Source organism: Littorina saxatilis, linkage group LG6 (assembly GCF_037325665.1).
Source record: "Littorina saxatilis isolate snail1 linkage group LG6, US_GU_Lsax_2.0, whole genome shotgun sequence".
NCBI classification, from domain to species: domain Eukaryota; kingdom Metazoa; phylum Mollusca; class Gastropoda; order Littorinimorpha; family Littorinidae; genus Littorina; species Littorina saxatilis.
In genome coordinates this window covers 30,972,389-30,997,887 of record NC_090250.1, presented here as the reverse complement: position 1 = coordinate 30,997,887, position 25,499 = coordinate 30,972,389, and the positions used below count along the sequence as shown (strand labels likewise).

At 42.4% G+C, this 25,499-nt stretch overlaps 2 protein-coding genes across 3 annotated transcripts in view; both read left to right on the top strand.

Moving 5' to 3' along the window:
• The window catches only part of LOC138968988 (lipoyl synthase, mitochondrial-like), a 115,920-nt gene that overhangs the window by 79,390 nt on the left and 11,031 nt on the right, over positions 1-25,499 (top strand). The window lies entirely within an intron of this gene.
• LOC138968983 (rho GTPase-activating protein 26-like) overlaps positions 1-25,499 on the top strand; it is a 61,425-nt gene that overhangs the window by 31,664 nt on the left and 4,262 nt on the right. The window contains exons 16-26 of one of the 2 annotated variants that reach the window (XM_070341665.1): positions 426-488; positions 990-1,064; positions 7,926-8,013; positions 8,926-8,984; positions 9,328-9,433; positions 10,479-10,638; positions 10,966-11,254; positions 11,924-12,118; positions 15,611-15,652; positions 18,513-18,558; positions 25,211-25,291. In XM_070341665.1, coding sequence (XP_070197766.1) covers positions 426-488; positions 990-1,064; positions 7,926-8,013; positions 8,926-8,984; positions 9,328-9,433; positions 10,479-10,638; positions 10,966-11,254; positions 11,924-12,118; positions 15,611-15,652; positions 18,513-18,558; positions 25,211-25,291 — 1,204 coding nt within the window. The remainder of the gene's footprint in view (positions 1-425; positions 489-989; positions 1,065-7,925; positions 8,014-8,925; positions 8,985-9,327; positions 9,434-10,478; positions 10,639-10,965; positions 11,255-11,923; positions 12,119-15,610; positions 15,653-18,512; positions 18,559-25,210; positions 25,292-25,499) is intronic. The other variant, XM_070341666.1, reaches the window with a different exon arrangement.

The following is a 25,499-nucleotide window of genomic DNA, read 5'->3' as shown; positions in this document are numbered from 1 at the left end:
TTACATCTCGTAATTTTGGGGGTAGGCAGGTCTGGATTGTACACTTGTTGTTATAGATGTTAGTTTGTATTATTATGATAATTGTCATGATTGTTCATGTCTTAATGAAATGAAACATAGAAGGCAGTTTGACTATGGGCACTTTTCGTTAGAGACGTGTTTATTTGCTTGTGTAAGACTGTAAGGGAGGGAGCATGTGAGTGTGACATATCATGACAGGGAGAGGGAGAAATAGAAATAAGGAGGAGCAAGAGAGAGGTAATGAGAGAGAAAATGTGTCAGTGCATGTGTGTGTGTGCATGTGTGTGTGTGTGTGTGTGTTTGTGTTTGTGTGTGTGTGTGTACATGCATTATGTCTTACATTATAAGTTATGGCTTCTGAATATTTTACGTTACAAAGATTATTGTTTGTTTGTTTTTCTCAGCGTTGCTAGATGAAATAGGCTTCAGTTTCATGAACAAAGGAATTGCAGCCATAGAGGCACGGGGTAAGTACGATTCTAGTTGATTTTATTATTATTTATTTAATTACTTAATTTTTAGATGAATGAATGGTTGAATTAAATGCTGAACATTTGTTACCATGGGATTAACCTCATGTAAAGTTCTCCTTATTAATTTGATAAACATTACACAACTTGTTCTTGTTGCTTTTTATAGTGTGATTATGCAGTGCCATCTCATTTTTGCTGCATTTTTTGATCGGTCACAAAGTTTTAAGGAGGGAATTTATCAATGCTGCAAAATAAAATGTCAACCAGAAATGGCTAAGTGTGATTGTGTGCCAGACATGAGAACAATCCATATTCATGCTGCAGAGTAAATGACCAACTGATGATGTTGCCAGGTGAAGAAAGCTTGTTGATACTTCTCACTGGAGTGGATATTTCCACGACAAATGACTGTGACATGTAGAGTGTGCATGTTCTGTGCCACAGGTAGTGTGTGTAACATATAGTAGTGTAATGTATTTAACATATTTGCTTCAGGTCTACATGAACAGGGATTGTACAGGGTGGTAGGGGTCAACTCAAAGGTCACCAATCTTCTCAAATGTGCACTTGGTAAGTGACTGCTCTCTCTTCATCTTTTTACGTTTAGTCAAGTTTTGACGAAATGTTTTAACATAGACGGGGAATCGAGATGAGGGTTGTGGTGTATGTGTGTGTATAGAGCGATTCAGAGAAACTACTGGACCGATATTTATGAAACTTTACATGAGAGTTCCTGGGCATGATATCCCCAGACATATTTTTCATTTTGTGGATAAATGTCTTTGATGACGTCATATCCGGCTTTTTGTAAAAGTTGAGGCAGCACCATCACGCTCTCATTTTTCAACCAAATTGGTTGAAAATTTGGTCAAGTAATCTTCGACGAAGCCCGGACTTTGGTATTGCATTTCAGCTTGGAGGCTTAAAAATTAATTGAGTTTGCTCATGAAAGTTGTCATTAAAATCGATTTTTCGCAAACAGATTAAATTACATATCCATACCCAACTCACAAATAGCAATTAACTCTAAATCAGTGCTGGTAACGCTGTACGCGTCCCCTTGGTAACCAAGGGAGGCCACTCTAAAAAAGAAAGTGATCCATCCCATAATGCCAGACTATCAACAGTCCGACATCCGTATGCGCGCGCATACGCCGCCATCTTATCATTCCACTCTCAGCGAGCGACGTGTCTGGTCGCGTTTTGTTGTACGCTCCGGCTGTGTTCAGCCTTGGTCTTTGTTTCCTGACTTTGACTTCGCCCCTTGGTCTGCCGCCGAGCTTTGTCTATACCCTGGCTGTTTTTGGGTGAGAGCTTTCTTGTTTTATGTAACTTTGGCGACGTTTCTGTCGCACGTTTGTGAACTTGTAAAATTTTTCAGTTTCGAAAATTTTTTGTGAGTTCGCTTTGACATGGCGGAGTGCGCCAAGAATAGAACTAGTTCGAGACAGGCTGCTGCTTCAGCTTCTCCGGCTGCTAGTACTTCTTCCTCTAAGAGAAGTTCTTCGTCTAGAAGAAAGAGTGATGGAATTTCCGCCACTTCTCAGATAGAACCGGGAAATGTAGGATGTGATGTTGATGTTGTTGTTGACAAGCCTTCGTCCGCCATTTTGTCCGCGAAGAAGGACAAGGTCACACGTAGTGATAAGGATAAGGATGTTGTTAAACCGGTTGTTTCGTCGGGGGCTCCTGGTGATTCAGGTGTGTCTCCCGCCGATATTGCGTCATTGCTTTTGACTTTAAGTACACAGGTTTCTACTTTGGCGGCCGATTTGTCGTCGACGAAAGCAGAGATTCGCGCACTTCCGGCTGGCGTCTTTGATGTCTCTTCGTTGGGTAGAGTCAGGTCTTCACCGACTCCTTCCACTTCCGGTTTCGCTTCAGCTTCCGCTGCGGCTTCCGCTGTGGCTGCTCCTACCGTGGTTCGGGCGGAAGTGCATGCGTCTCAGCATGGTGATGGTCGACTGGTGTCCCTTCTGCATGAGCCGGTGCGCTCTAAAGGTATGTCTTCCCCACAAGTTACCAGGTTCTCTGGTGACGGCGGGGTGCGATCACAGGAGAGAGTAAGCCACGTGCGTGGTGAAAGCCCTCCTGCAATTTCTGGCCAATGGCATCGCGCCGGTCCAGCAGTTGCAGGGAGCCCTGTGAATCGTATGAACTCTGCATATACCTCTGATTCAGTGTCGGGTATGCCGGTTCTATTTCCGTCCCGGGGGACGGATGGTGGGTGTGACTCCGAGGACTTTGCAAGTCTCTCTGGCGTTGACCCACCTGGCTGTGATAGCGACCAGGAAGGAGGGTTGGAGGAGGGCAATGCCACGGCCGTGGATGACACCCTTCTCAACCTGCCGGCGAAGCTGTCGAGCGCGGTGGCTCTGGCAGCGGAGACGGCTTCCAAATACTTTCCGGAAGGGGTGGTGAGAAGCAAGGAGAGACTTCTGCCACCCAGGTCGGCTTTTGACGATTTCCGGTCTGCCAAGAATGATTCTGGTCAGTTCCGGTTTAAAGAGTCTTCCTCAGTTGCCTATGTTATGGCAAAGGTTTTCAAGGGGAGGAACGGACCGGAGGTGCCATTGTTGTCGCAACGTGGCGATGCACCTGAGGACGTTCTCCCGTGGTTGGCCAAGGCGGGGGATCGGGCTGTTTCTGGTATTCAGAAGTTGAAGCTTGCTCCCCGGCCTGTTAAGCTGATTGAGCATTTCGCGTTACCTACGGCTGTGTTGCCGGTGATGCCTGAGCTTGCTTCGCTGCGTGAAGTCGGTTACGGTTCTAGCACTGCGCTTCCGTGTACCGAGGCTTCGATGATGGCTCTTGAAGAAGCAGGGAGGTCGTTGCTTGAGCTGACGTCAGTGTCAGAGTCTCTGCAACGGTCTCTTTCGAGGTCGATTGCGACCTCGCTGGACCCCTTTGAATTCAGGTTCGACGCTTCGGCGCTTGACGTGTCTACCCTTCTGGCCACTTTGGCCAAGGTGACAAGGGAACAGATGTCGTTTTCAGCAAACCTTTACGCACATGCAGTGCACTCAAGGAGGTCGGCGTTTTTAACGGGATCGAGGATTTGTGATAAGTCCACGATTGAGTCCTTGAAAGTGTCCCCGTTTTTAGAGGGATCGTTGTTGGGTCAGGCCTCTTTGGATGCTCTCCAGAAGGAGACAGCGGACGCGAGGGATCTTGCTATAGCCCGCATTGCCTTTCAGGGTTTGCCTAAGGCTCAGGGCAAACCTCAGTCTCAGTCTCAGTCACGGACTCAGACGCAGTCTACGGCCAAACCTCAGACATCCTCGTCTGGTGGTGGCGGTAAGGCTCAGAAACAGTCGTTCTCTTCAGGGGGTAGAGGTCGCGGTGCGCCCTACCCTAAGAGGGGTCAGTCCTTTGGTGGTTCTAGGGGGTCGGGGCGCAAGCCCCACCCCCAATGAAACTCCCCCGAACAGGCCTTCCCGGTAGCCCCCGCACTGGTTGTGGCGGGCGGCCCGTCCGGGGCCCTCTCTTCCTGGCTGCAGCTAGTGGACAGCAAGTGGGTTACCGGGATCGTTCGTTCGGGGTTCAGACTTCTCTGGTCAGGGGAAAAAGCACCTCTGACCAGGATAATCCCGCTTTGCAAACCCCCCAGGGATCCGGAGGCGAGAGCCGCGGTGCAAGGGGAGGTGACAGCCCTTCTCGCGAAAGGGGCGATAGAGGAGGTCTTGGACTTACGGTCCCCGGGGTTTTACGGCAGACTGTTTGTTGTACCGAAAGCCTCGGGGGCTTGGAGACCAGTTCTGGACTTGTCTACTCTGAACTTGTATCTCCGGACGGTGAAGTTCACCATGGAGACGCCGGCCTCTGTGCGAGAGGCGCTTCGTCCAGGCGATTGGGCTACCTCGGTGGACCTTACAGACGCATACTTCCACGTCATGATGCACGTTACGGACAGGAAGTGGTTGCGCTTCCGCTGGGGAGCCAAGGCCTATCAGTTCAGGGCACTGCCGTTCGGCCTTTCTCTCGCGCCTTGGATATTCACCATCGTGGTGCGTCAGCTCTGCGCTCTTGTGCGCAAGGAGGGCGTGCGTCTGCGAGCTTATTTAGACGATTGGCTTATCCTGCATCAGAACAGGGAGTTGTGCCACGTCCATACTCGCATGGTGCTCAGTCAGGCTGCCCAGCTCGGGTTCTCTGTGAACCTGGGCAAATCAGAACTGGTTCCATCCCAGACGTTCACTTACTTGGGGATGGAGTTCGATACGCTCAGTTGGTCGGTCCGCCCGTCTCAGAAGAGGGTGGCCAAACTTCAAGACTTGCTCCGTGCGCTTCACGGAGAGAATCTGGCCAGTGTACGGATTCTGACATCAGTGCTTGGCCAGAAGGAGTCTATGGCTACTCTTGTCCCACTGGGCAGGGTACACAAGAGGCCTTTTCAGGCAGCTCTTCAGGCCCGGTGGGATCAGTCAACCCAGGGGTGGGACACCCAGATTTCTCTGGGAGCCTGGTTTGTCGCGACCACGCAGGTCTGGCTCCTTCCCTGGGTCTCACAGGGGGTCCCGATAGTGTGCCCGGCGCCAGAGAACGAGCTGTTCACCGATGCTTCTCTGACGGGGTGGGGAGCTCACCTGGGGGAGCATGTGGCTTCGGGGGCGTGGGACCTGTCTCTTCCCACGCGCCATATCAATGCTCTGGAGTTGGAGGCCGTTGCCTTGGCCCTCCAATCTTTTCTGCCGTTTGTTCAGAACAGTCATGTCAGGTTGCACACCGACAACAGGACTGTCGCGGCTTACGTGAACAGGCAGGGCGGAACGAGATCCCTCAGCCTCTCAGACAGTGCGTGCCTCATTCTAAAGTGGTGCGCTTCGCATCGTATTCTGCTGTCAGCCATCTTTCTGAAGGGCAGCTTGAACGTCCTTGCAGATGCGCTGAGCAGGGGGGACAAGGTGGTCCATTCAGAGTGGACTCTGTCACACCAGTCCCTGCACCGTCTTTGGGAGCAGATAGAGAAGCCTCAAATCGATTTGTTCGCAACTCGGTATTCAGCGAGGCTTCCTCTGTTTGTATCCCCCTTCCCGGATCCTCCAGCTGGGCCATAAGATTACTCTTGACGGAGTTGTTGCTAGCGTTATTAAGGGCGCCTCCCTTAAGGCCGCGCGTATGAAGTCTCCGCTCCCTGCTTGGGATTTGATGCTTGTGTTGAGATTTTTGGCCTCTAACGAGTTTGAACCGTTACAGTCATCTAGTTTGGCTAACTTGACGCGCAAGGCCGTTTTTCTAACTTTGCTCGCTACGTCGCGTAGAGGGAGTGAGGTTCATGCTTTATCCGGCTTAGATAAAGATATTGCAACCGAAAAGGATGGTTCCATATCTCTTAAATTCAGGCCAGAATTCTTAGCTAAGAATCAGAAACCAGGCCATATTTCTCCTGTCATTAACGTTCCTGCCTTGAGCAACATCCTTGCTCCTGGAGACCCTGACATAGTTAACTGTCCGGTCAGAACGCTCAGCGTTTACCTGTCTCGAACAAAGTTCATTCGTTCCGAAAATCAAAAGTTGCTTTTTATTTCTCCCAATACGGCAAGGGGCAAAGATATTGCTAAGGTGACTTTGACCAAGTGGGTTTCCACGTTAATCAGGCAAGCTTACGCCTGGTGGCATACTCAGTCCGGAGAGGTTAGGGCAGTACTCCCCCTGACTTCGGCAAGAACCCATGAGGCGAGAGCATGGGCCTCTTCTGTGGCAGTGCTCCGTTCAGGCCGTCTGGCTGATGTTTTGGAGGCTGCCTATTGGAAATCGGAGGATGTCTTCATGAATTTTTATCTGAGAGACATCTCCTCCTTGCGTCAAGACGGCAGTTTTGCACTACCTTCTATGGTGGCAGCAGGACAAGCCCTTGTACGTTGATTTTTGGTGAGTACCCGCCACCTATAGTAGCAATCTGCTATTTGTGAGTTGGGTATGGATATGTAATTTAATTAAAAATTTTAAGAGTAAATTTTCATTTAATTAATATACTTACCCAACTCACAACGTTTATTCCCTCCCACCTCCCCGCTGTGGTTGGTACTGGGGTCTAAAAAAGAGTGAGTTGGGCTTCGTTTTGGAATGATAAGATGGCGGCGTATGCGCGCGCATACGGATGTCGGACTGTTGATAGTCTGGCATTATGGGATGGATCACTTTCTTTTTTAGAGTGGCCTCCCTTGGTTACCAAGGGGACGCGTACAGCATTACCAGCACTGAACTAGAGTTAATTGCTATTTGTGAGTTGGGTAAGTATATTAATTAAATGAAAATTTACTCTTAAAATTTTTAATTTTAAATTGATTGCATTGTATTCCTCGTCTTCTCCTGAATTCAAAATTATAGAGATAGATATGTCATGATTACTCTAAAAATGGGCTCAGAATGAAAGAAAATACGTTCAGTAAGAAGTAACCGGCACGGTTGGCCTAGTGGTAAGGCGTCCGCCCCGTGATCGGGAGGTCATGGGTTCGAACCCCGGCCGGGTCATACCTAAGACTTTAAAATTGGCAATCTAGTGGCTGCTCCGCCTGGCGTCTGGCATTATGGGGTTAGTGCTAGGACTGGTTGGTCCGGTGTCAGAATAATGTGACTGGGTGAGACATGAAGCCTGTGCTGCGACTTCTGTCTTGTGTGTGGCGCACGTTAAATGTCAAAGCAGCATCGCCCTGATATGGCCCTTCGTGGTCGGCTGGGCGTTAAGCAAACAAACAAACAAACAAACAAAAGGTTCAGTAAGTGCTACGGACGCGTGCTTCGTGGCGGCGAGCATGACCCGTCTCGGTCTTCGGTAGGGTTAGCCGAGACTATCTGAATGTAGTCTCGGCGATGATTAGTTTGTGGTGTTGATCTTGACTAAATGTTTTTATATCGCTTCACGCGACTTGTTTGGTCTGCCTTTGCCTGAGACTGTATGTTAGTCTGTCGGACTGTGTCTCTGTCCGACTCTCTGTCTCTTTGTATCTCTCTCTCTCTCTCTCTCTCTCTCTCTCTCTTTCTTTCTCTCTCTCTCTCTCTCTCTCTCTCTCTCTCTCTCTCTCTCTCTCTCTCTCTCTCTCTCTCTCTCTCTCTCTCTCTCTCTCTCTCTCTCTCTCTCTCTCAGTTGTTCTGTCTGCCTGCCTGATTATCTCAGTGTGTCGCTCTGTCTGCCTGTGCATTGTGTCAACCTAGCACTATGTTATATCTGTAATGGTTTTATACGCAATAGATCCAAACTTGGTGTTCGTAAGCCTGTGTTTTGTGTTAAATGTTTCTTGTGATTATATCTGAAAGAGGGGATAGACTGTGCTGGATACTGACACTGTTTTGTTCTTTTTAACATCTTTTTTGCTGTGTATCAGTGATCTGATCTCATCAGTCTGAGTTAATATTACGGCTGATTGTATTGGTATTTTCTCTGAAATGGACAGTGTGCTGTTAATTTTTGTTTTGTTTTGTTGTGATCAGATCCAAAGAAAGCGGACAAGGTGAGCTATGAAGATCCCTCAGTGTGGGAAACCAAGACCATCACCAGTGCCATCAAAAACTACCTCAGGTCTCTTCCCCTTTCCTTCTCTCTTCTGTTTCATGGATTTGTCCAATACATTTTATCCTCGAGTCAGGTGGAATTTTGTGTTTGATCTGTACAGTGGAACCCCCCTTTTAAGACCGAAAAAAAAAAAAAAATCGGAGAAAATCAGGTCTTTAAAAGGAGGTAATCTTAAAATGAAGGTACATTTGTAAAGGTTATGAACAAAACATCATCACCGGCACGGTGACCTAGTGGTAAAGCGTCCGCCCCGTGATCGGGAGGTCGTGGGTTCGAACCCCGGCCAGGTCATACCTAAGACTTTAAAATTGGCAATCTAGTGGCTGCTCCGCCTGGCGTCTGGCATTATGGGGTTAGTGCTAGGACTGGTTGGTCCAGTGTCAGAATAATGTGACTGGGTGAGACATGAAGCCTGTGCTGCGACTTCTGTCTTGTGTGTGGCGCACGTTATATGTCAAAGCAGCACCGCCCTGATATGGCCCTTCGTGGTCGGCTGGGCATTAAGCAAACAAATAAGCAAACAAACAAACAAAACATCAGAGAAAATAGCGTCTTAAAAGGGAGGAAGTCTTAAATTGGGGGGTCTTAAAAGGTGGGTTCAACTGTACTGTCATGCATGATACACTCTTTGTATGAAGGTAAAACAGCAAGCTTGTTGCATACAGAAAGTTACCTTGACATTTTTGTGTGTGAATGTTAGATGTTAGATTTTTTTCTTCGTCTTCTGGTCTTCATTTTCTGTAAACTAAAGGCACCTTGTACAAAGTTTTAGCCTAAGAAAAATGCACAGTTGAAGTCTTTCATGGTGATGATGATGACAATGACAATGATGATACAATGATGATGCCATTGACAAAGATGATGGCAATGACAATGACGAGTAGTTGTGCTTACATATTGGCATGTTTTTGTTGCCAGGTCCCTTCCAGAGCCCCTGATGACATTCAAGCTTCATGAACAGTTCATCAAAGCTGCAAGTAGGTCACTTTATTTTGGACAGGTTTGTGTGTCTGTATGTTTGTGTGTGAGCTATTGTCAACTTGTGGATGTGTGTGTGTGTGTGTGTGTGTGTGTGTGTGTGTGTGTGTGACAAGTGTGTGTGTGTGTGTGTGTGTGTGTGTGTGTGTGTGTGTGTGTGTGTGTGTGTGTGTGTGTGTGTGACATTAACAATCCCGTAACATGACCTGCAGGTGCTGAAAATACTTGCAGAGAATATATTGAAAATGTTAACATGAAACAAAATCCTGGACATCTAAGAACAAACCTTGTTTGACATTTATTCTTCAGTCTGTTTACACTCTCATCCAAAATGTTTTGCAGAACAAGAATCTAAGACGTTGCGAATTCTTGATGTCCACAAGTATGTTCACCAACTGCCCAAGGCCAACTTTGAAATGTTAGAAATGATGGTTGCACATTTGAGGAGGTAAGTCAGCAGGCTTTTCATCATGTGGTTCCGACAGTGTACTGGGTGATTCAGATAAAGATAGCAGCCGTACCATTTTTGACAAGTTTTTATAACATTGAGGCAAAATATATGTGTCCCGACCCAGTCTTTGTATGTTAATTTTCATGAAAGAGCAATAGCTCAGGACAGTATCAAGACTGTTTTTCATTCATGCAGGTTTAAAGAGTGCATGTGCATGCACACACATATAGTGATATACACTCAAACACTCAGTCACACACATATAGTGATATACACTCAAACACTCAGTCACACACATATAGTGATATACACTCAAACACTCAGTCACACACATATAGTGATATACACTCAAACACTCAGTCACACACATATAGTGATATACACTCAAACACTCAGTCACACACATATAGTGATATACACTCAAACACTCAGTCACACACATATAGTGATATACACTCAAACACTCAGTCACACACATATAGTGATATACACTCAAACACTCAGTCACACATTCACATATGCACATGCATTTACGCACATGCTGGCAAGGTCTGTGAACTCCACTGACAAAATTAAAACAAACTGATTGAACCATGGTTTAGGATCTTGCAGCTAACTGTCACAGAGACCAATTTGAAGGAAAAAGTGTACAAAATGTTTCCAACAAAAACAATATGTTGGCTGTGCTGAGGGGAGATAACTTAGTTGGTAGCAGCGCTGGCTTCAAAACCAGTTGTCGCTAACGCCATGTGTTCGATCCCCACGTTCGGCAAGGGATTTATTTCTTAGAGTCAACTTTGTGCAGACTCTGCTCAGTCCCTGAACACCCCCGTGTGCACGCATGCGCACGATAAAGAACCCAAGTTCACATCGAAAGTCTCAGCGCTTGTAAACATGCATACATGCATGTTGGAAAAAGAGAAAAAAAAAGGGTAGTGCCGTACTGTATGGCAGCTTGCTTTCCCCAGTGAGATAGCAGCTCGACTTCCATGAGGTTAACATCACAGGACTATATAAAACCTTATCCTTATCTTGATGACAGGGTGGCAGACAGGTGTGACGAGAACAAGATGACGGTGGCCAACCTCGGTGTGTGCTTCGGGCCGTCCTTGATGCGACCGGAGGAAGAAACCATGGCCGCCATCATGGACATCAAGTTCTGCAACATCGTTGTGGAACTGCTCGTCAACCACTATGAAAAGGTGGGTGTGATGGCTAAAGTGGAAGAGTTTTGACATGTGTTATTGTTGTGTTAGTGTTGTTTATGTTTGTATTCTGCTTGATTCAGGTACAGTGGAACCCCCCTTTTAAGACCTCCAAAAATCTGTCTTAAAAAAAAGTAGGGAGTCTTAAAATGGAGGTAAATTTACTGATGTTATGAACAGAAAGTCTGACAAAACAAGGTCTGACAAAGGAGGGAGTCTGAAATTGTTATTTCTTTCTTTCTTTCTCTTTCTTTCTTTCTCTTTCTTTCTTGTTGATTTCTCTCTTCGATAATTTTTTTCTTCTTTTTTTCTCTATATATATAGATTTTCAAGACCCTGCCAGACGAGTCTGACGCAACAGAGGGCAAGGGGAACCCAGGAGGCACTCAGAACTCAGAGACTGCGCTCAACACTTCTTCTCTCAGTCGCAACAGCAACCTGGCAAACCACAACTCCTCCCAGGCCAGGCCGGTCTCCTCTGCACCGGCCGTTGGTAGGGAGGGGGGTGGTGCCTGGGGTCCCACGTCCAGAATCTATGCAAATCAGGCCCCGGTCCATCCGTCCAGGTTTGCCAGGCCACGCCCCATTCAAGTCTTCAACCCCTCCACTGAGAGTGAGTTGCCTTGAACTTTTACATGTAGTCTTTCTTTTGCGCATGGCCGCTGGGGACAAAGCTATTCTGTTTTGGTACACACACAAAAATGTAGTCTGTTACAGTCCTGGGAATGATACACCTTTCGTCGTAAATACGACGAAGTCCTTTTCTAATTGTGTAAGAAAGCCCTTAAAAATGCTTAAAACGCAAAATTTCCCGTCGGTACTCCCAAACCACTTTTACTCATTCCCAGGCCTGCTGTTAATTTCATGCTCTAAGTTTGACAGATTGTCCAAATGAAGTGTTCATGCGACTTGTTTTTACATCCGTTGACACTCCCAGTGATGCATTTTTTGTGTTGTGCGGAAGTGATTGCAAAATGAACCCAGCATTGCCTGATTTGACACAGGGAATAGTTCTTCGTGGCCTGCCAGAAGATGAGTGGGGAAACGTAATCCAGAGGAAGAGAGACGGGAAGAGAGAGAGAGAGTGTGTGTCGAGTGCCTGAGAGGGTGTTTGCCTTCAAATTCAATCCTGCCAGACTGTAGTTTGAGCCGACCTCATTTACATAATATACACACGTGTGAAGACATATTTATTTACCACAGGGGTGGTCTCTGGTATGTAGGATCATACACATGTTTGTATAAAATGCATGCAGCATGACACCATCACTTTGCCTTTCAGGGTTTGAGACAATGGGCAGCACCAGCAGCAGCACGGAATCGCTCAACTCCTCCTCTTCCAAGCCAGGGTTCTCCCCCCGCACCGTCCCCTCTACCCCCTCCTCCACCTCCTCCTACAGCGGGGGGCCAGGACCCGACCGGCCAAACCGGCGGCAATCCCACGATTTGCCCGTGTATGGCAACGTCAGTGCTCTTGGTGAGGTCACTAGCTGTTCAAGTGTGGCGCTGTGTAACTGTTTTTTTGTCACTTTCGTTGGCGTTATATTAAGTTTACTCTTTTGTGTGAAAAGGTGTTTGTTGCAGTGTCTTGGTTGTGTTTTTTTGAGAGTTTGAAGCAATTCTGGCACTGATTTGTGCTTTTGAAATTAATTTATTTTTATTTTTTTGTTACTTTACTAGGTGATAATTTGTTGCACCTTTAATATTAGGACAGAATTGAGGGATTTGTAGTCAGGTGTGGATGCATTATGTGTAGCTTGCACGTAAGTGCATACCCACATGCCTATGCTTGTGCGCACACACACACACAAGCACACACACACACATGCACACACACACATGCACACACACAAACGCACAGAGGTAAAGAGAGAGTGCCAGAAGTTATTTTGTGCTAACTACCCACATATTGCTCACGCTCCTGTCTTGTACACACTTGTCAGCACTCTACAAGAGAGGTTCTGCTGCCTTGTGATCATTACACAAAAAGTTAGGTGCCACATTCTACAAGAGAGGTTCTGCTGCCTTGTGATCATTACACAAAAAGTTAGGTGCCACATTCTACAAGAGAGGTTCTGCTGCCTTGTGATCATTACACAAAAAGTTAGGTGCCACATTCTACAAGAGAGGTTCTGCTGCCTTGTGATCATTACACAAAAAGTTAGGTGCCACATTCTACAAGAGAGGTTCTGCTGCCTTGTGATCATTACACAAAAAGTTAGGTGCCACATTCTACAAGAGAGGTTCTGCTGCCTTGTGATCATTACACAAAAAGTTAGGTGCCACATTCTACAATGCTTATCTCACTTAAAGGCACATATCATACTCTTTCAGTTAGAGATAAGTGGCCTCTTTTGTAGAATTTTTTGCTTTTAAAGTAGAGTTATGACAAAACTAAAAACGTTGAGAAAACAATTATTTCTTATGAACATATATCGTATATTAATGTATTCATTATATCATGTAGAATGTAACCACATAGCATCACTGCACCATGTTATCTTTACAGTTGTTTGAGGTTTCAGCATGTATTTCTCTGTGTTTAGGCTAGATAGGACGTCATCAGACTAGTTCATTTTGAAATCAAGGTTAAAGGACGTCGGAGAAAAAGCCTCAGGAATTACTCTCGATCACCCCAGACAAGAGGTTTCAGTAATCTGAGACATTATTTGCTTTTTACTTTTGATGACGAAGGAACATCAGGGGACTGTAGCATTTTAAAAGTTTTCATCTGGTAGTGTTAAATGGGTCACTTTTTCAGCATAAGTGGGTCAGCCCTGGCAGGTCAGACTGATCCGTCTCAGATTTAATGGGTCACTTGACAAACTCTAATTCAAATCGATTGGTCTTTTTTATTATTTTTATTATACTGCATCTATGACCCATGACCAATGCCTGGCTTAAACCCTGGCCACCACAGTAGCATTAGAATGTGTTAGACTGGAAAACATGTTCAATATCACCACTGCACTGTTATATTAGAATGTGCCGTTAGATTGATCTAGATAATTGTCAAATGCCTTGAATACCAAGCTTTCTTTGTTAGTCCAGAGGGAGCATATCAGTTTTTGTTTTGTCTTTGACTACATGAATGAAGGCCTTTGGTGAAAATGGTTTATGCAAGAATAGCAGGGGATGTGTTCCCCGAGGACCAACGAAAAAGCTTGTTTGACAACAATGCAATTGACATCATTTTGTCATCATTTTGCAAGCACAAGGAAAACATTTTCTTTGACATGCCTGTATGCATGATTTTGTCAAACTTATTGCCTGAATACAAAAAATTGCTGACTAAATGATGACAATGAAACACATGTAATCAATGTTATAAATACATTAGAGTGTATAATTAGAAAGGTAACAATCACTCACCATATTGTTGTGACATGTTTCTGCGTGACTAGCTAGCCCAGAGATAGTTGTACTGCCTTCCTCGCCGCAAGGTAACTGACTGGGAGGAGGTGATTTGGAGAGAGTTTTTCAAGCATACTTTATGGGCATTAAACATGCATGTATGAATAGATCAAATTTAAATGGAAAAAAAAACCCACCAGTAACCAGGTTAGGTAAGTTTAAATCAATATTTCGGCAATGTATGAATAAGTTATAATGTAAAAAAAAAAAAAGGTAAGTTCTCAGAAGAGCCCTTGTCTGTTGAAAAGTTTGACTATTCCTGGTTGTGCCCATGTAGATTTTAGCAGTAATGCGGTGTGTTTGAGTTTGTACGTGTGTTTGTGTGAGATAGAGAGAACTCGTTATCAGGTACATGTACCTTGCTCGTACTTCATGTGTGTATGTATGAGTGAATGATTCTGTGTGTATGTATGAGTGAATGATTCTGTGTGTATGTATGAGTGAATGATTCTGTGTGTATGTACCCAACACACACTTATTTGTGTTCCTAAGCATGTCTGCTGGATGAATTTTTATGCTTGAAAAACTCTCTTCTTGGTAGTGAGGGTGGTCGGATTCCTTTTTAGTGTGATGCTAATGGGGTTTTGTAGAGTGGAGCTTTGGTCAGGCACTATTTGTTTTGGGAAGGGCTTTGCGGAAAGCTGACAGCCAGAGGTGTGCAGCAGAGCCTGGCCGGAACGTCTTCAGTCTTTGAGTAGCTGTTCAGTGGGCCTTCAGTGTTTCTGCAGCAATACTTCTCGTGTTAGTCGCATCTTGAGCATCAACAAGGAATTGAGCTGGCATCAGTTTGAGCAGAAATGTTCTTCTCTTTCGTACCTCTTTGTAGATTTTAATCTTTGCCAGTTTTGCTTAGCATTCGAAACGCGTTTGATACCGCTGTAAAAATCAAACTCGTTCATATCATATGTCTTACATAGAACGCACTTGAATGCAAGACTTGGGGAAAAGCTTCAAATGAAAATCGTCAGGAAAAAGCTGTACGTAAAAATCGTTACAAGGCAGTCATGGCTGTTATGTTAGAATCTTACTTGGAAACATTTGATTTGGCAAAAATCTATTCTGTTTGAAAATCCATAGTCATTGGTCAAAACAAGCTCTGCTGCAGCCATGGGATTTGATGATGGGGTGGTGGTGTTATGGTTATTTGTGTTTTCATGTGTTGCTCAGATGATCATTCATGAAGTAAGTTTTCCATCTTTTCACGTATGATTTTAATTTATATGTTTGCGTTTCATTGCCAGAGGTTACAAAAGGTATGCTGGGCCCCGTTCTTTGGGTCATAATCGCTGTAGTTGTGTGTAGTTGTATCTGAGAACCACTGCAGTTGTTGGCAGTATCTATCAGTATCTATCACTGAACTGAGTTTCTGCACATAATTCTGTACATTACAGGTCGGTGACTGAAAGAAGTTCATTATTATGCTAAAATTAATGTTTTTTTAATTTTCTCATTTTTTAATTTTTTTTATTTTGTATATATTTTTTGTTATGGAGGCTTTTAAGAGTGTTTGTGTGTCCTTTGGTTTTTAGAATTGCTTTACAATGTTTGTTTCAAGGTTTGCCCACGTGGCTGCTTTTGGATTCATCAGCACAGCTTTGTACGTTTTATCATTTGATTGCTATTTTTTTGTCTGCATGCTTGATGGTTTGTGAGCCTCCTGACGTCATAACTGAGTGTTACAACTAGCCGCCTGAGTCTGATATGATGTGAACAAAAATAGTTTCAGTATTCTAACAAAATAGCATGAATAAGCCCGCTTCTCCTTTTTCCCTTTAATTTTTGCTTTGTTGAATACTATTATTTGTAAATTTGTAAGATGCTTAGTTGTCTGATTTCTGTCTTTGAGTTTCCAGCTTGTAGGGCAGTGGTTTTTATTCAGCTATGTGTGGTTGTTTTTCTTATTTGTGTGTAGTTTGAGAGGTGTGGTACAGCCACTGAGTATCAAAAGATGATCTTTAGATCACAGGATATGTTTTGTTTTGGGCAATTATTTTAAATGTATGGTTTGGTTGCCCCCCGCGGGTTAGGGGGAAGAATTTACACGATGCTCCCCAGCATGTCGTAAGAGGCGACTAACGGATTCTGTTTCTCCTTTTACCCTTGTTAAGTGTTTCTTGTATAGAATATAGTCAATGTTTGTAAAGATTTTAGTCAAGCAGTATGTAAGAAATGTTAAGTCCTTTGTACTGGAAACTTGCATTCTCCCAGTAAGGTCATATATTGTACTACGTTGCAAGCCCCTGGAGCAATTTTTTTTTTAGTGCTTTTGTGAACAAGAAACAATTAACAAGTGGCTCTATCCCATCTCCCCCCTTTCCCCGTCGCGATATAACCTTGAACGGTTGAAAACGACGTTAACACCAAATAAAGAAAGATGGTTTGGTTGAAGTAATTATGCTGTGTTTTCTTTATTTCAAATGTATTCTGTGTTTGATATATTATGGTAATTAGTATGCTTCATAGGGAAAAAATAAATTCTATTTCATTACTTGACTCACCCAACACCACCCCCCCCCCCCCCCCCCCACATACTCCTCCTCTCCCTTGTACATGATTGTACCTCCTGTCCAGCCATTGTTACCACAAGCCATTTTCAGTTTAGAAGTCCTCGTGTTGCATCTAAATTACTGTGTTTGTAGGAAGATGACGTTATGCAGATGTCTTCGCTCTGTGGACGTACTAATGCGTGAAATGGAATAACACTTATAACTCATGGCATCAATGCAAGACAGAATTTATTGTAGAAACCCCAAGGGGTACATACATAAAAATGTAACTGTTGGCAAGAAATATGAAGATGAAGAATTAGTTCCTGAGAAAGTGAATAAGTTCTGTGTACATTAACAAACCATTTGATTGTATTGTAAGACTTCTCAAGAAGGGCTCAAACTCAACAAATAGGACAGTTTATACATTTCAGGTGAATGCATTAGAAGGTACAAAAGCTGAAGTATAACGTTTGAATGTTCAAAATACTCTTTATTATTTAACTTTTTTATTTTATTTTATTTTACTGTTGTTTCTTTATTTAATAAATTTACCTACACTGTAATAGCAAATGCTCAAAGTTCAGGTGGTCAAAACACTGTTTTGTGGCAATCAGTCATGATTTAGCCTGCTTACAAAAACCTCATGCATGATCTCCCATGCTGTGTGTGTGTGTGTGTGTGTGCGTGTGTGTGCGTGTGTGTGTGTGTGTGTGTGTGTGTGTGTGTGCATGATTGAGTGCATGCGTCTATGGGTGTGTGTGTTTGTGTGAGTGTGTGTACGTGTGTGTGTATAACAGTAGCGGGATGATTGATAGTTTTTTTTTTTAAACAGGCAGGTGAAATTCACACCGTGGAATTGGGAGGGTTAACTGTAATGTTACCATTTGTTGGTAACCATTTCTCCAAGTAGAAAATTATCTGTAACTCAAAGCATTTATTGTTTCTCCAGTTACGGCATCGTCTTTGCATCTTCGCATTTTTCAGACAGTCCTACCAGGGTCCCCTAATGTAGCATGCTGTACTATGTCTGTGTCTTGTGACTATGAATGTTCATGATGGCATTCACTTGAGTCATTCACTGATTCAGACATTTTCCACCATTTGTCCACTGTTTCTAAGCACTTGGTTATTTGTTTGTGTAAAAGGCACTGGTTTTCTTACACCCTCATACACTGGATAAGTGTACGATTTTATTTCTCTAATTTGTTTGGGTTGTTTTTCTTCCAAGTTTTTCTTTGTAACTTTACTATTGCCCCCCTCTGTTGTCTTTGATGTCTTAATTTGTACTGCGATTGTTAATACTCATATTAAAACTTATTTTATTTGTTTCTGAATCATTAGATTGCATTTGTAGAGGAATTATTTGAAGGAGTTATTTCTTGATTTGATTTCAAACTTCATACAAGATCAATATAATAAATCATTTCATTTTGTATAGGGTGAATATCTTCACAAACTTTTGTCATAGGGTGTTAGCCCCTTCGGTGAATCTCTTTGCCAAAGTTATCATAAATAGAAGCTCAACACTTTTTGTTGTTTGCTCCTCCAACCATATTTTCCAGTCATTTTCCGTTAATAAGCACACTTTGTGACATTAAAGCCCCCCACAGCCACCCTACCCCTCTCTAACGTCCAAGGTAATTAGATGCAAAACTCATGGTCATTTGTGTTATGGACTGGTCTAATAAATGATTCTCATTATTAACTGCTCAGTTGGCCATTTCATTGTGTTGAATTACTTTATTTTTTAACATAATGATGTGGAAGAGTGTTTGGTATGATTTCAAAATGAAGGCATCGTATGATTTCAAAATGAAGGCATCGTATGATTTCAAAATGAAGGCATCGTATGATTTCAAAATGAAGGCAGGGTTGCACATAGTTATGCTCAAGTCCAATGATGCACTCGTTGAACAACTTTTGTTTAAATCAAATTGTTTAAACCTATGGCTGTTTTGTTTGTTTCAGCCAATCGTTTCAATCTCAACCTAGGCAGTGCAGACGCTCCAGCTTTGTGAGTACTTTGTTCTTGGCATGCTACAGGCTTGTGTGCTACTGGCTGTCTTTTGTTTGTAATTAGAGCTGCTGCTGCCTTGTTTCTCTCTCTCTCTCTCTCTTTCTCTCTCTCTCTCTCTCTCTCTCTCTCTCTCTCTCTCTCTCTCTCCCCCCCCTCTCTCTCTCCCCCTCTCTCTCTCTCTCTCTCTCTCTCTCTCCCCCCCCTCTCTCTCTCCCCCCCCCCCCCCCCTCTCTCTAAGACTTACTTTGCATCGCCCAAGGTGTTGTTATCTGTTCAGATTTTAAAAGCATTTTTCTTCCTAAAACAATTTGATCACAGCCTTTTTCCTTTGCTTTTCGGCTTGAAAAAGCATTGCGCTTAAAAAAAAAGAAGTCTTTTGGTTGTACATTGCACATGCTTTTCTAAGCTCCTTTCTCAGCCAGAGAAGGTTTTCAGAGAAAAAAAATCTCTGAACTGTCACTTAACGTATCGGCATTAATATCCATTGTGTTGTGTAGAAATTATGTTGAGCGTTACAATCTCCACTTCTGCAGCATTTTCTATTATTATCTATTCTTTCTGTAGAATGCATATTTTGCTAATAGCTATAGTAACTATAGGCAGTGTTGTTCCAAGACTGAGAGAACAATAGGAAAATATGTAAAGGTCCAAATGTCCTGGCTACACACACAAAAGTTTAGTCAGAAAAGCTCCTACATGTCAAAACTATCTGACAATCAACCAGCTAGGGGTCAAGACAATGTGTCAGATCAAAAAAGGTATGCATCAATGACCGAAGACCAAGGCCTGGGAACAACACTGGCTTTGGGTTAGAACACTCCCTGGGCACAACAAATATGCAACCACTAGTTTTCTAATTTTATTTTTTTAATTTTATTTTTAGTTTGACGTTTAGAGGAATCATGTACGTGTGTGTGTGTGTGTGTGTGTGTGTGTGTGTGTGTGTGTGTGTGGTCAGTTAAAAGTTGAAATGTATATATGGTATTAGTTATTCAGGTATAAGAGCAACACTGTCAATGTTTTTGTTAACGAACAGCATGCATGTTGCAAGTCTGCATTTGTTGTACTCACTTGATAAGATTCATGAAACTGATTTTTACGTGAATTGTTTGTCAAAATAACTTTCTTCATCCAGTGTGTCATTGTTCAGAATGTGTTTTTTTCCCAATCTGATTTGATAACCATAATTAACAGTGAAAGTTGTAATGCATTGTTGTGTCAGTAATTTAGGTCACTGAGCTTGTACAGTAGAAATGTTGACATAAAACAACGTAGCCTCCAGTTGTTCTTTCAAGCCTGATGTCAGTACTGTACATATTTATAACCAGAAAATGTGCTATGAAGACTGCATAACAAGGGTTGTTAGGTAAAGGAGGCACTCATCTTATAAAATCAAAATGGCTTTGACCATTGAATGTGGTTAAAGTCAGTTTTGTATACATGTTGGAATTATTTTTTTAAATAAACAAATAATTTGAACAAAAAGACCTAGAACGCTGTCATGCTGCATCATTGTGGAAACATATCTTCTATGGAATCAGAACATTTTATTTTGTTACAAGTAAATGTTTAAAGAAAAAAGTTTTTGTTGCAACGTATTATGATAATAATTAATAATTTCTTCAAACTTAAAATAATTGGGAAAAATATTGTGGGAAATAAATCAAGGTAGCGACTGTGTCCATCTGACAACCCTTGAGATGCTGCTGAGCTGATTGTGTAGCCTGTTTGGACGTGGTTTGCGGGTGCGTTGATTGTGGAGTTGTTTTGCTGGACTAACTACGGTGCTTGGCTTTTGCTTTTTCCTCTCTGCCTGTAGTGGGAGTGTCAAGAAGAGAAGCTCAAATGACTACACGGGAGCAAGCATGTAAGTCACGCAGGGCTGGGCACTGGTGATAGGGGTGCATGTGTGTGTGGCCAGCCTGACGGTAGGCGCTAACCTGACCGGAGCTTTAGAGTACACTGGAACCCCCCTGTGACGGGCGCAGTGGCGTGGTGGTAAGACGTCGGCCTCCTAATCGGGAGGTCGTGAGTTCGAATCCCGGTCGCTGCCGCCTGGTGGGTTAAGAGTGGAGATTTTTCCGATCTCCCAGGTCAACTTATGTGCAGACCTGCTAGTGCCTTAACCCCCTTCGTGTGTACACACAAGCACAAGAACATGTCGGAGTTCGGTGGGTTATGGAAACACGGAAATACCCAGCATGCCTACTCAACGAAAGCGGAGTGAAGCTGACTATGCTCTCAGAGTATAGTGTGGGGAACCCAAATGGGCAAACGAGCTCACACGTCACCAGAAAATTCTGGAACGCTGAAGAAGAAGAAGAACCCCCCTGTTAAGACCCCCCAATTTAAGACGCCCTCCTTCCCTCCTAAGACCCTGTTTTTTCAGATTTTCTGTTCAGTGGGGATGTAGCTCAGTCGGTAGCGCGCTGGATTTGTATCCAGTTGGCCGCTGTCGGCGTGAGTTCGTCCCCACGTTCGGCGAGAGATTTATTTCTCAGAGTCAACTTTGTGTGCAGACTCTCCTCGGTGCCCGAACACCCCCGTGTGTACACGCAAGCACAAGACCAAGTGCGCACGAAAAAGATCCTGTAATCCATGTCAGAGTTCGGTGGGTTATAGAAACACGAAAATACCCAGCATGCTTCCTCCGAAAACGGCGTATGGCTGCCTAAATGGCGGGGTAAAAAACCGTCATACACGTAAAATTCCACTCGTGCAAAAAACACGAGTGTACGTGGGAGTTTCAGTCCACGAACGCAGAAGAAGAAGAAGAAGACTCCTTCCTTTTTAAGACCTGATTTTCTCCGATTTGTGGGGGTCTCAAAGGGGGGGGTGGGGTTTCCACTGTATTGCTCAGGCAATGATAAAGCCCTAGAAATTGTGCAAATAACTTTGTATGGGTTTGTGAAAGACATGTTTCTCTGCAAAACAGTGTCGAGGCAAGCTTTCCCACCTGGCATTATTGGCGACTGATCTATAGCGAACAGCTTGTCTCCACACGTAGTCCGCGAACAGAGTTATATCTGAACATCGTATAATACATGGACAGCAAAGAGTGCTTTGATGAACTTGAAACTTGAAAAGGAAATTGTGGGAATTATTTTAGGGTTGAATGTTACTGCACAACATTGTGTAAGAATACTGTTAAGGCAAGGCTTGTTATTAGTGTGGACCTCATGATCCTGCTTCCTCACATTCATTGCCTGAGAAATTCAAGCTGCAGTCTTTGACTTCAGGAATTGTCTGAAGAATATGAATCATCCGTTAAATTTATGAAGACCTTTTCTTTTTTTTTTTTTTTTTTTTTATTTTTTATTTTTTATTCTCTTTTTGTACATTTTTTTTTTTTTTACATGTATATATGCTGTACATTACAGGACATCACCTAACCGAAAGGACAGAAACATATAACAGAAAAACACACTTGGACAATTACAACATACATGGGGTGGGAGGATGGAATGGGGAGGGGGGGATGTTCAGTGGTTTGGTGGTCGCATTATCAAAAGGTTTTAGGAACGAAAAAACCTAAGGGTTACATCAAAACGTGCATATACAGGCGCCAATCCTTGTAGAATTTATCTACTGTATTATTCACAACTGCGTTATACTTTTCACAAATAAATCTTTGCTTAAAGTTTCTACTAAATGTCTGAAAATGAGGGGTCTTTTTGTTCATTTTGGAAATATATACATGGTGTTTGGCACAGATTAATAACACATCAAAAGCTTTATCGGTGACTACATTGTTCGCCACTCCAAGAAGAACCAGTTCTTTAGACAGTTTTAAATTGTTGCAATGGGTGCAGTTCGCCTTTAGCCAATTTACAAATTCTATCCAAAAAGTCTGCACTTTATCACACTCCCAAAACATATGTAAAAGGGTTTCTTCATTTCTACCACAAAATGTACACAATGACGTATCCACAATTTTTCGCAAAAATAGAAACCTTTCTGTGGGCAAAATTCTGTACAATAATCGGTACTGGAACCATCTCAGACAAGTGTCTTTTGTTGTTTTAAAAACATGTTGAAAGATAGCCTTCTTATCTAACAAACAGTCTAAAGATTCAGACCATTTTTCGATACATTTTGGGACCGTAGTATGTTCAATCAGTTTTTTGTAAATAAGTTGTGTCTTACCTTTACAAATACATTTCCACACAATGGGCTCTGTCATAATAAAATGTTTATCAAATTCTAAGCCGATTTTTCTCTGATATTTCTTAACAGCCTGGATTACACCTTGATACAATACAAAATCGCCTCGCACATTTGGATATTTGATTTTAAACGCATTATAGGATAAGTATCCATTTTGTCCCAAAATATGACCAATCTGAGCTATTCCATTGTCGATCCAATTTTGAATGTACACTGTCTTTTTATCTCTCCGAATATTAACATTATAATGTAAACATTCTGATACAAAATCGTTAAAGGTTATAGGGTCACATTTTCCATGTAGTTTCTTATAATGTTTAAAAACATTGGTCCAAAACGGGTTTTCCATTCTCTGCATCAAAACATTTGCAAATTCCTCTCCTCTCATATTAATTGTTGTAACAGATGGACATGCTTTAAACAATAATCTTGATATTAATCCAGTAAGGCCATCAACTCTTTTTAACCAAACGATTTTTAGAGATGACAGAAAACTTTTCACGTCAACCATCTTTAATCCTCCATCTTCATAGGGTTGGGTGACCGTACTTCTTTTAATTTTATCTCTTTTTCCATCCCAAAGAAATTTGAAAAAAATATTATTTAACTCCATCATAAACTGTTCGTCTGGATCAGGTAAATTAGTAAACAAATGTGTCAATTTGGAAATAGCCAAGGTTTTTAGGACTGTTATTTTACCAAAAGGTGTCAGGTTCCTTCTGGTCCATGAATTCAGAAGTTTTTGAATTTCCTTTAACTTATTTCTATAGTTAAGAAAAACAACCTCGGATATATTCACCGAAAAAATAACGCCAAGTGCTTTAAAATTATCCGGGTTCCAGGTAAAATTCATATCAGGCAAAAATCTTCTTTTGCTAAACTTTAAAGGTCCTAACCAAACTACAATTGTTTTATCATAGTTCATTCTCAGACCTGACAGTGATGCAAAATGTTGTAACACTTTTATACTTTCGCAAAAAGATTGCTCTGTACCATCAAGAAACAGACTGGTATCATCAGCGAATTGTGACAATAAAATATTTTCGCCAAGAATATTCATACCACCAATCTTTTTGTTCTGGCGTACCATAAGAGACAATATTTCAGCACAAATCAAAAATAGATAAGGTGACAGCGGATCCCCTTGCCGGGTGCCTCGACCTACATTAAACCATGCTGAATACCGACCATTGACTGAAACACAGGACTTAATTTTGCAATAAAAAGTAAAAATCCATCGTTTCATGTCATTTCCAAAGTTAAATTTGCTCAAAGATTTTTCAATAAATGACCAGGCAACACTGTCGAAAGCCTTTTCAAAGTCGACCATCAAAAGTAGGCCAGGTATATTATGTTTATTTGAGTAGAACAGGGTATCATATATTAATCTGACGTTTTCACCAATATATCTTCCTTTCAAGAAGCCTTTTTGATCATCATGAATCAGATTTGGCAAAACACGTTTAAACCGTTCTGCAATGCACGTTGATGCAATCTTATAGACCGTATTTAACAGAGTAATTGGTCTCCAATTTTTCAAAAGTGTTTTATTTTTCGACCTTTTCTTACTCGTTATAGTTCTCTCCAAAACTTCACCACCCCAAAGTTCAGGCTTGGATATCGTAAACCCCATATGCATTCCCAGGAATACTTGTCTCAGGGTGCTTTGTTGGTACATGTATTTTATGCAGGGATTAATTAGTTTGTGTGCTTTTTTATTTTTTATTTATTTTTTTTTATTTTTGCCGCTTTTTGGTTTGCATTTATGCTGAAAGTATGCTGTCAAGGAAATGTAACATTTTGTCACATGTTTGTATATATAGCCATGTTTTAATCTGAACAGCGAGGAGATGCTGACAGCTTGTCTTATGTTTTTTTTTACTTTCCTTCATTTTGTTTCTGATTATACTTTTTCTGTTCTGTCTGTCTTTTTTTCTCTTTCTGTAATTATTGTTCCTACTGCCTCACCGACAAGCCCCAGCCCTCCACCATTCATTAAGCCTGGAAGAGATCAACATAGGTTAAAAAATTATATTATATAAGTCTTTATAATTATATTTCTTTTCTTCAAGTTCTTTGCTCCTTTGACCCTAGTTATCAAATTCCAAAAGCTTTTCGGTATATCTGCAGGGCTTATAGTTGTCTGCAAGTATAATATCGACCCGCTGGTTAGGCCTTACTATTTCATTTTGTTCAATTGTTTTGGTACGGTAACTGTACCTAACTTATTTGTTCCTGCAGACCCTAAACTTTTTTCACCAAAAATAGACAACACGCAAAAACAGGAAAAAAACATAGACACACTGGCACAGACAACACGCAAAAACAGGAAAAAAACATAGACACATATATTATAGGGAAGGAACAAAGCGAGCGCAGTCTTAAATCCAAAAACAAAGAGACTGCCAATGTTCCAATGTAGGTCTATCATTATCTATTTGTTCAGCAATAGTTTGAGTTGACTTGTTTGGTTGTGTAACAGGAACTCTTCGATGCACAGCACAAGCAGTTTAACAGGCAGCCACGCTAGTCTCTCTAGTTCAGGGTCAAAGACACCTCGCAAGTAAGTGATCCTTGTGTGAATTCTTGTCTAATCGCCATTGTGTCTCTTATATTCAGTTCTCAGCTTCCTCTCTTGACTTTGTGTTTCTGTCAAAGAGACGCACACTGGCACATATTTTATTTGTGAAGGCAATGCACGAAACTGTAACAGAAAAAGGATTGACAAGGAAAGATTCAAACTAACAATGAAACAGACAAGGAACATACAG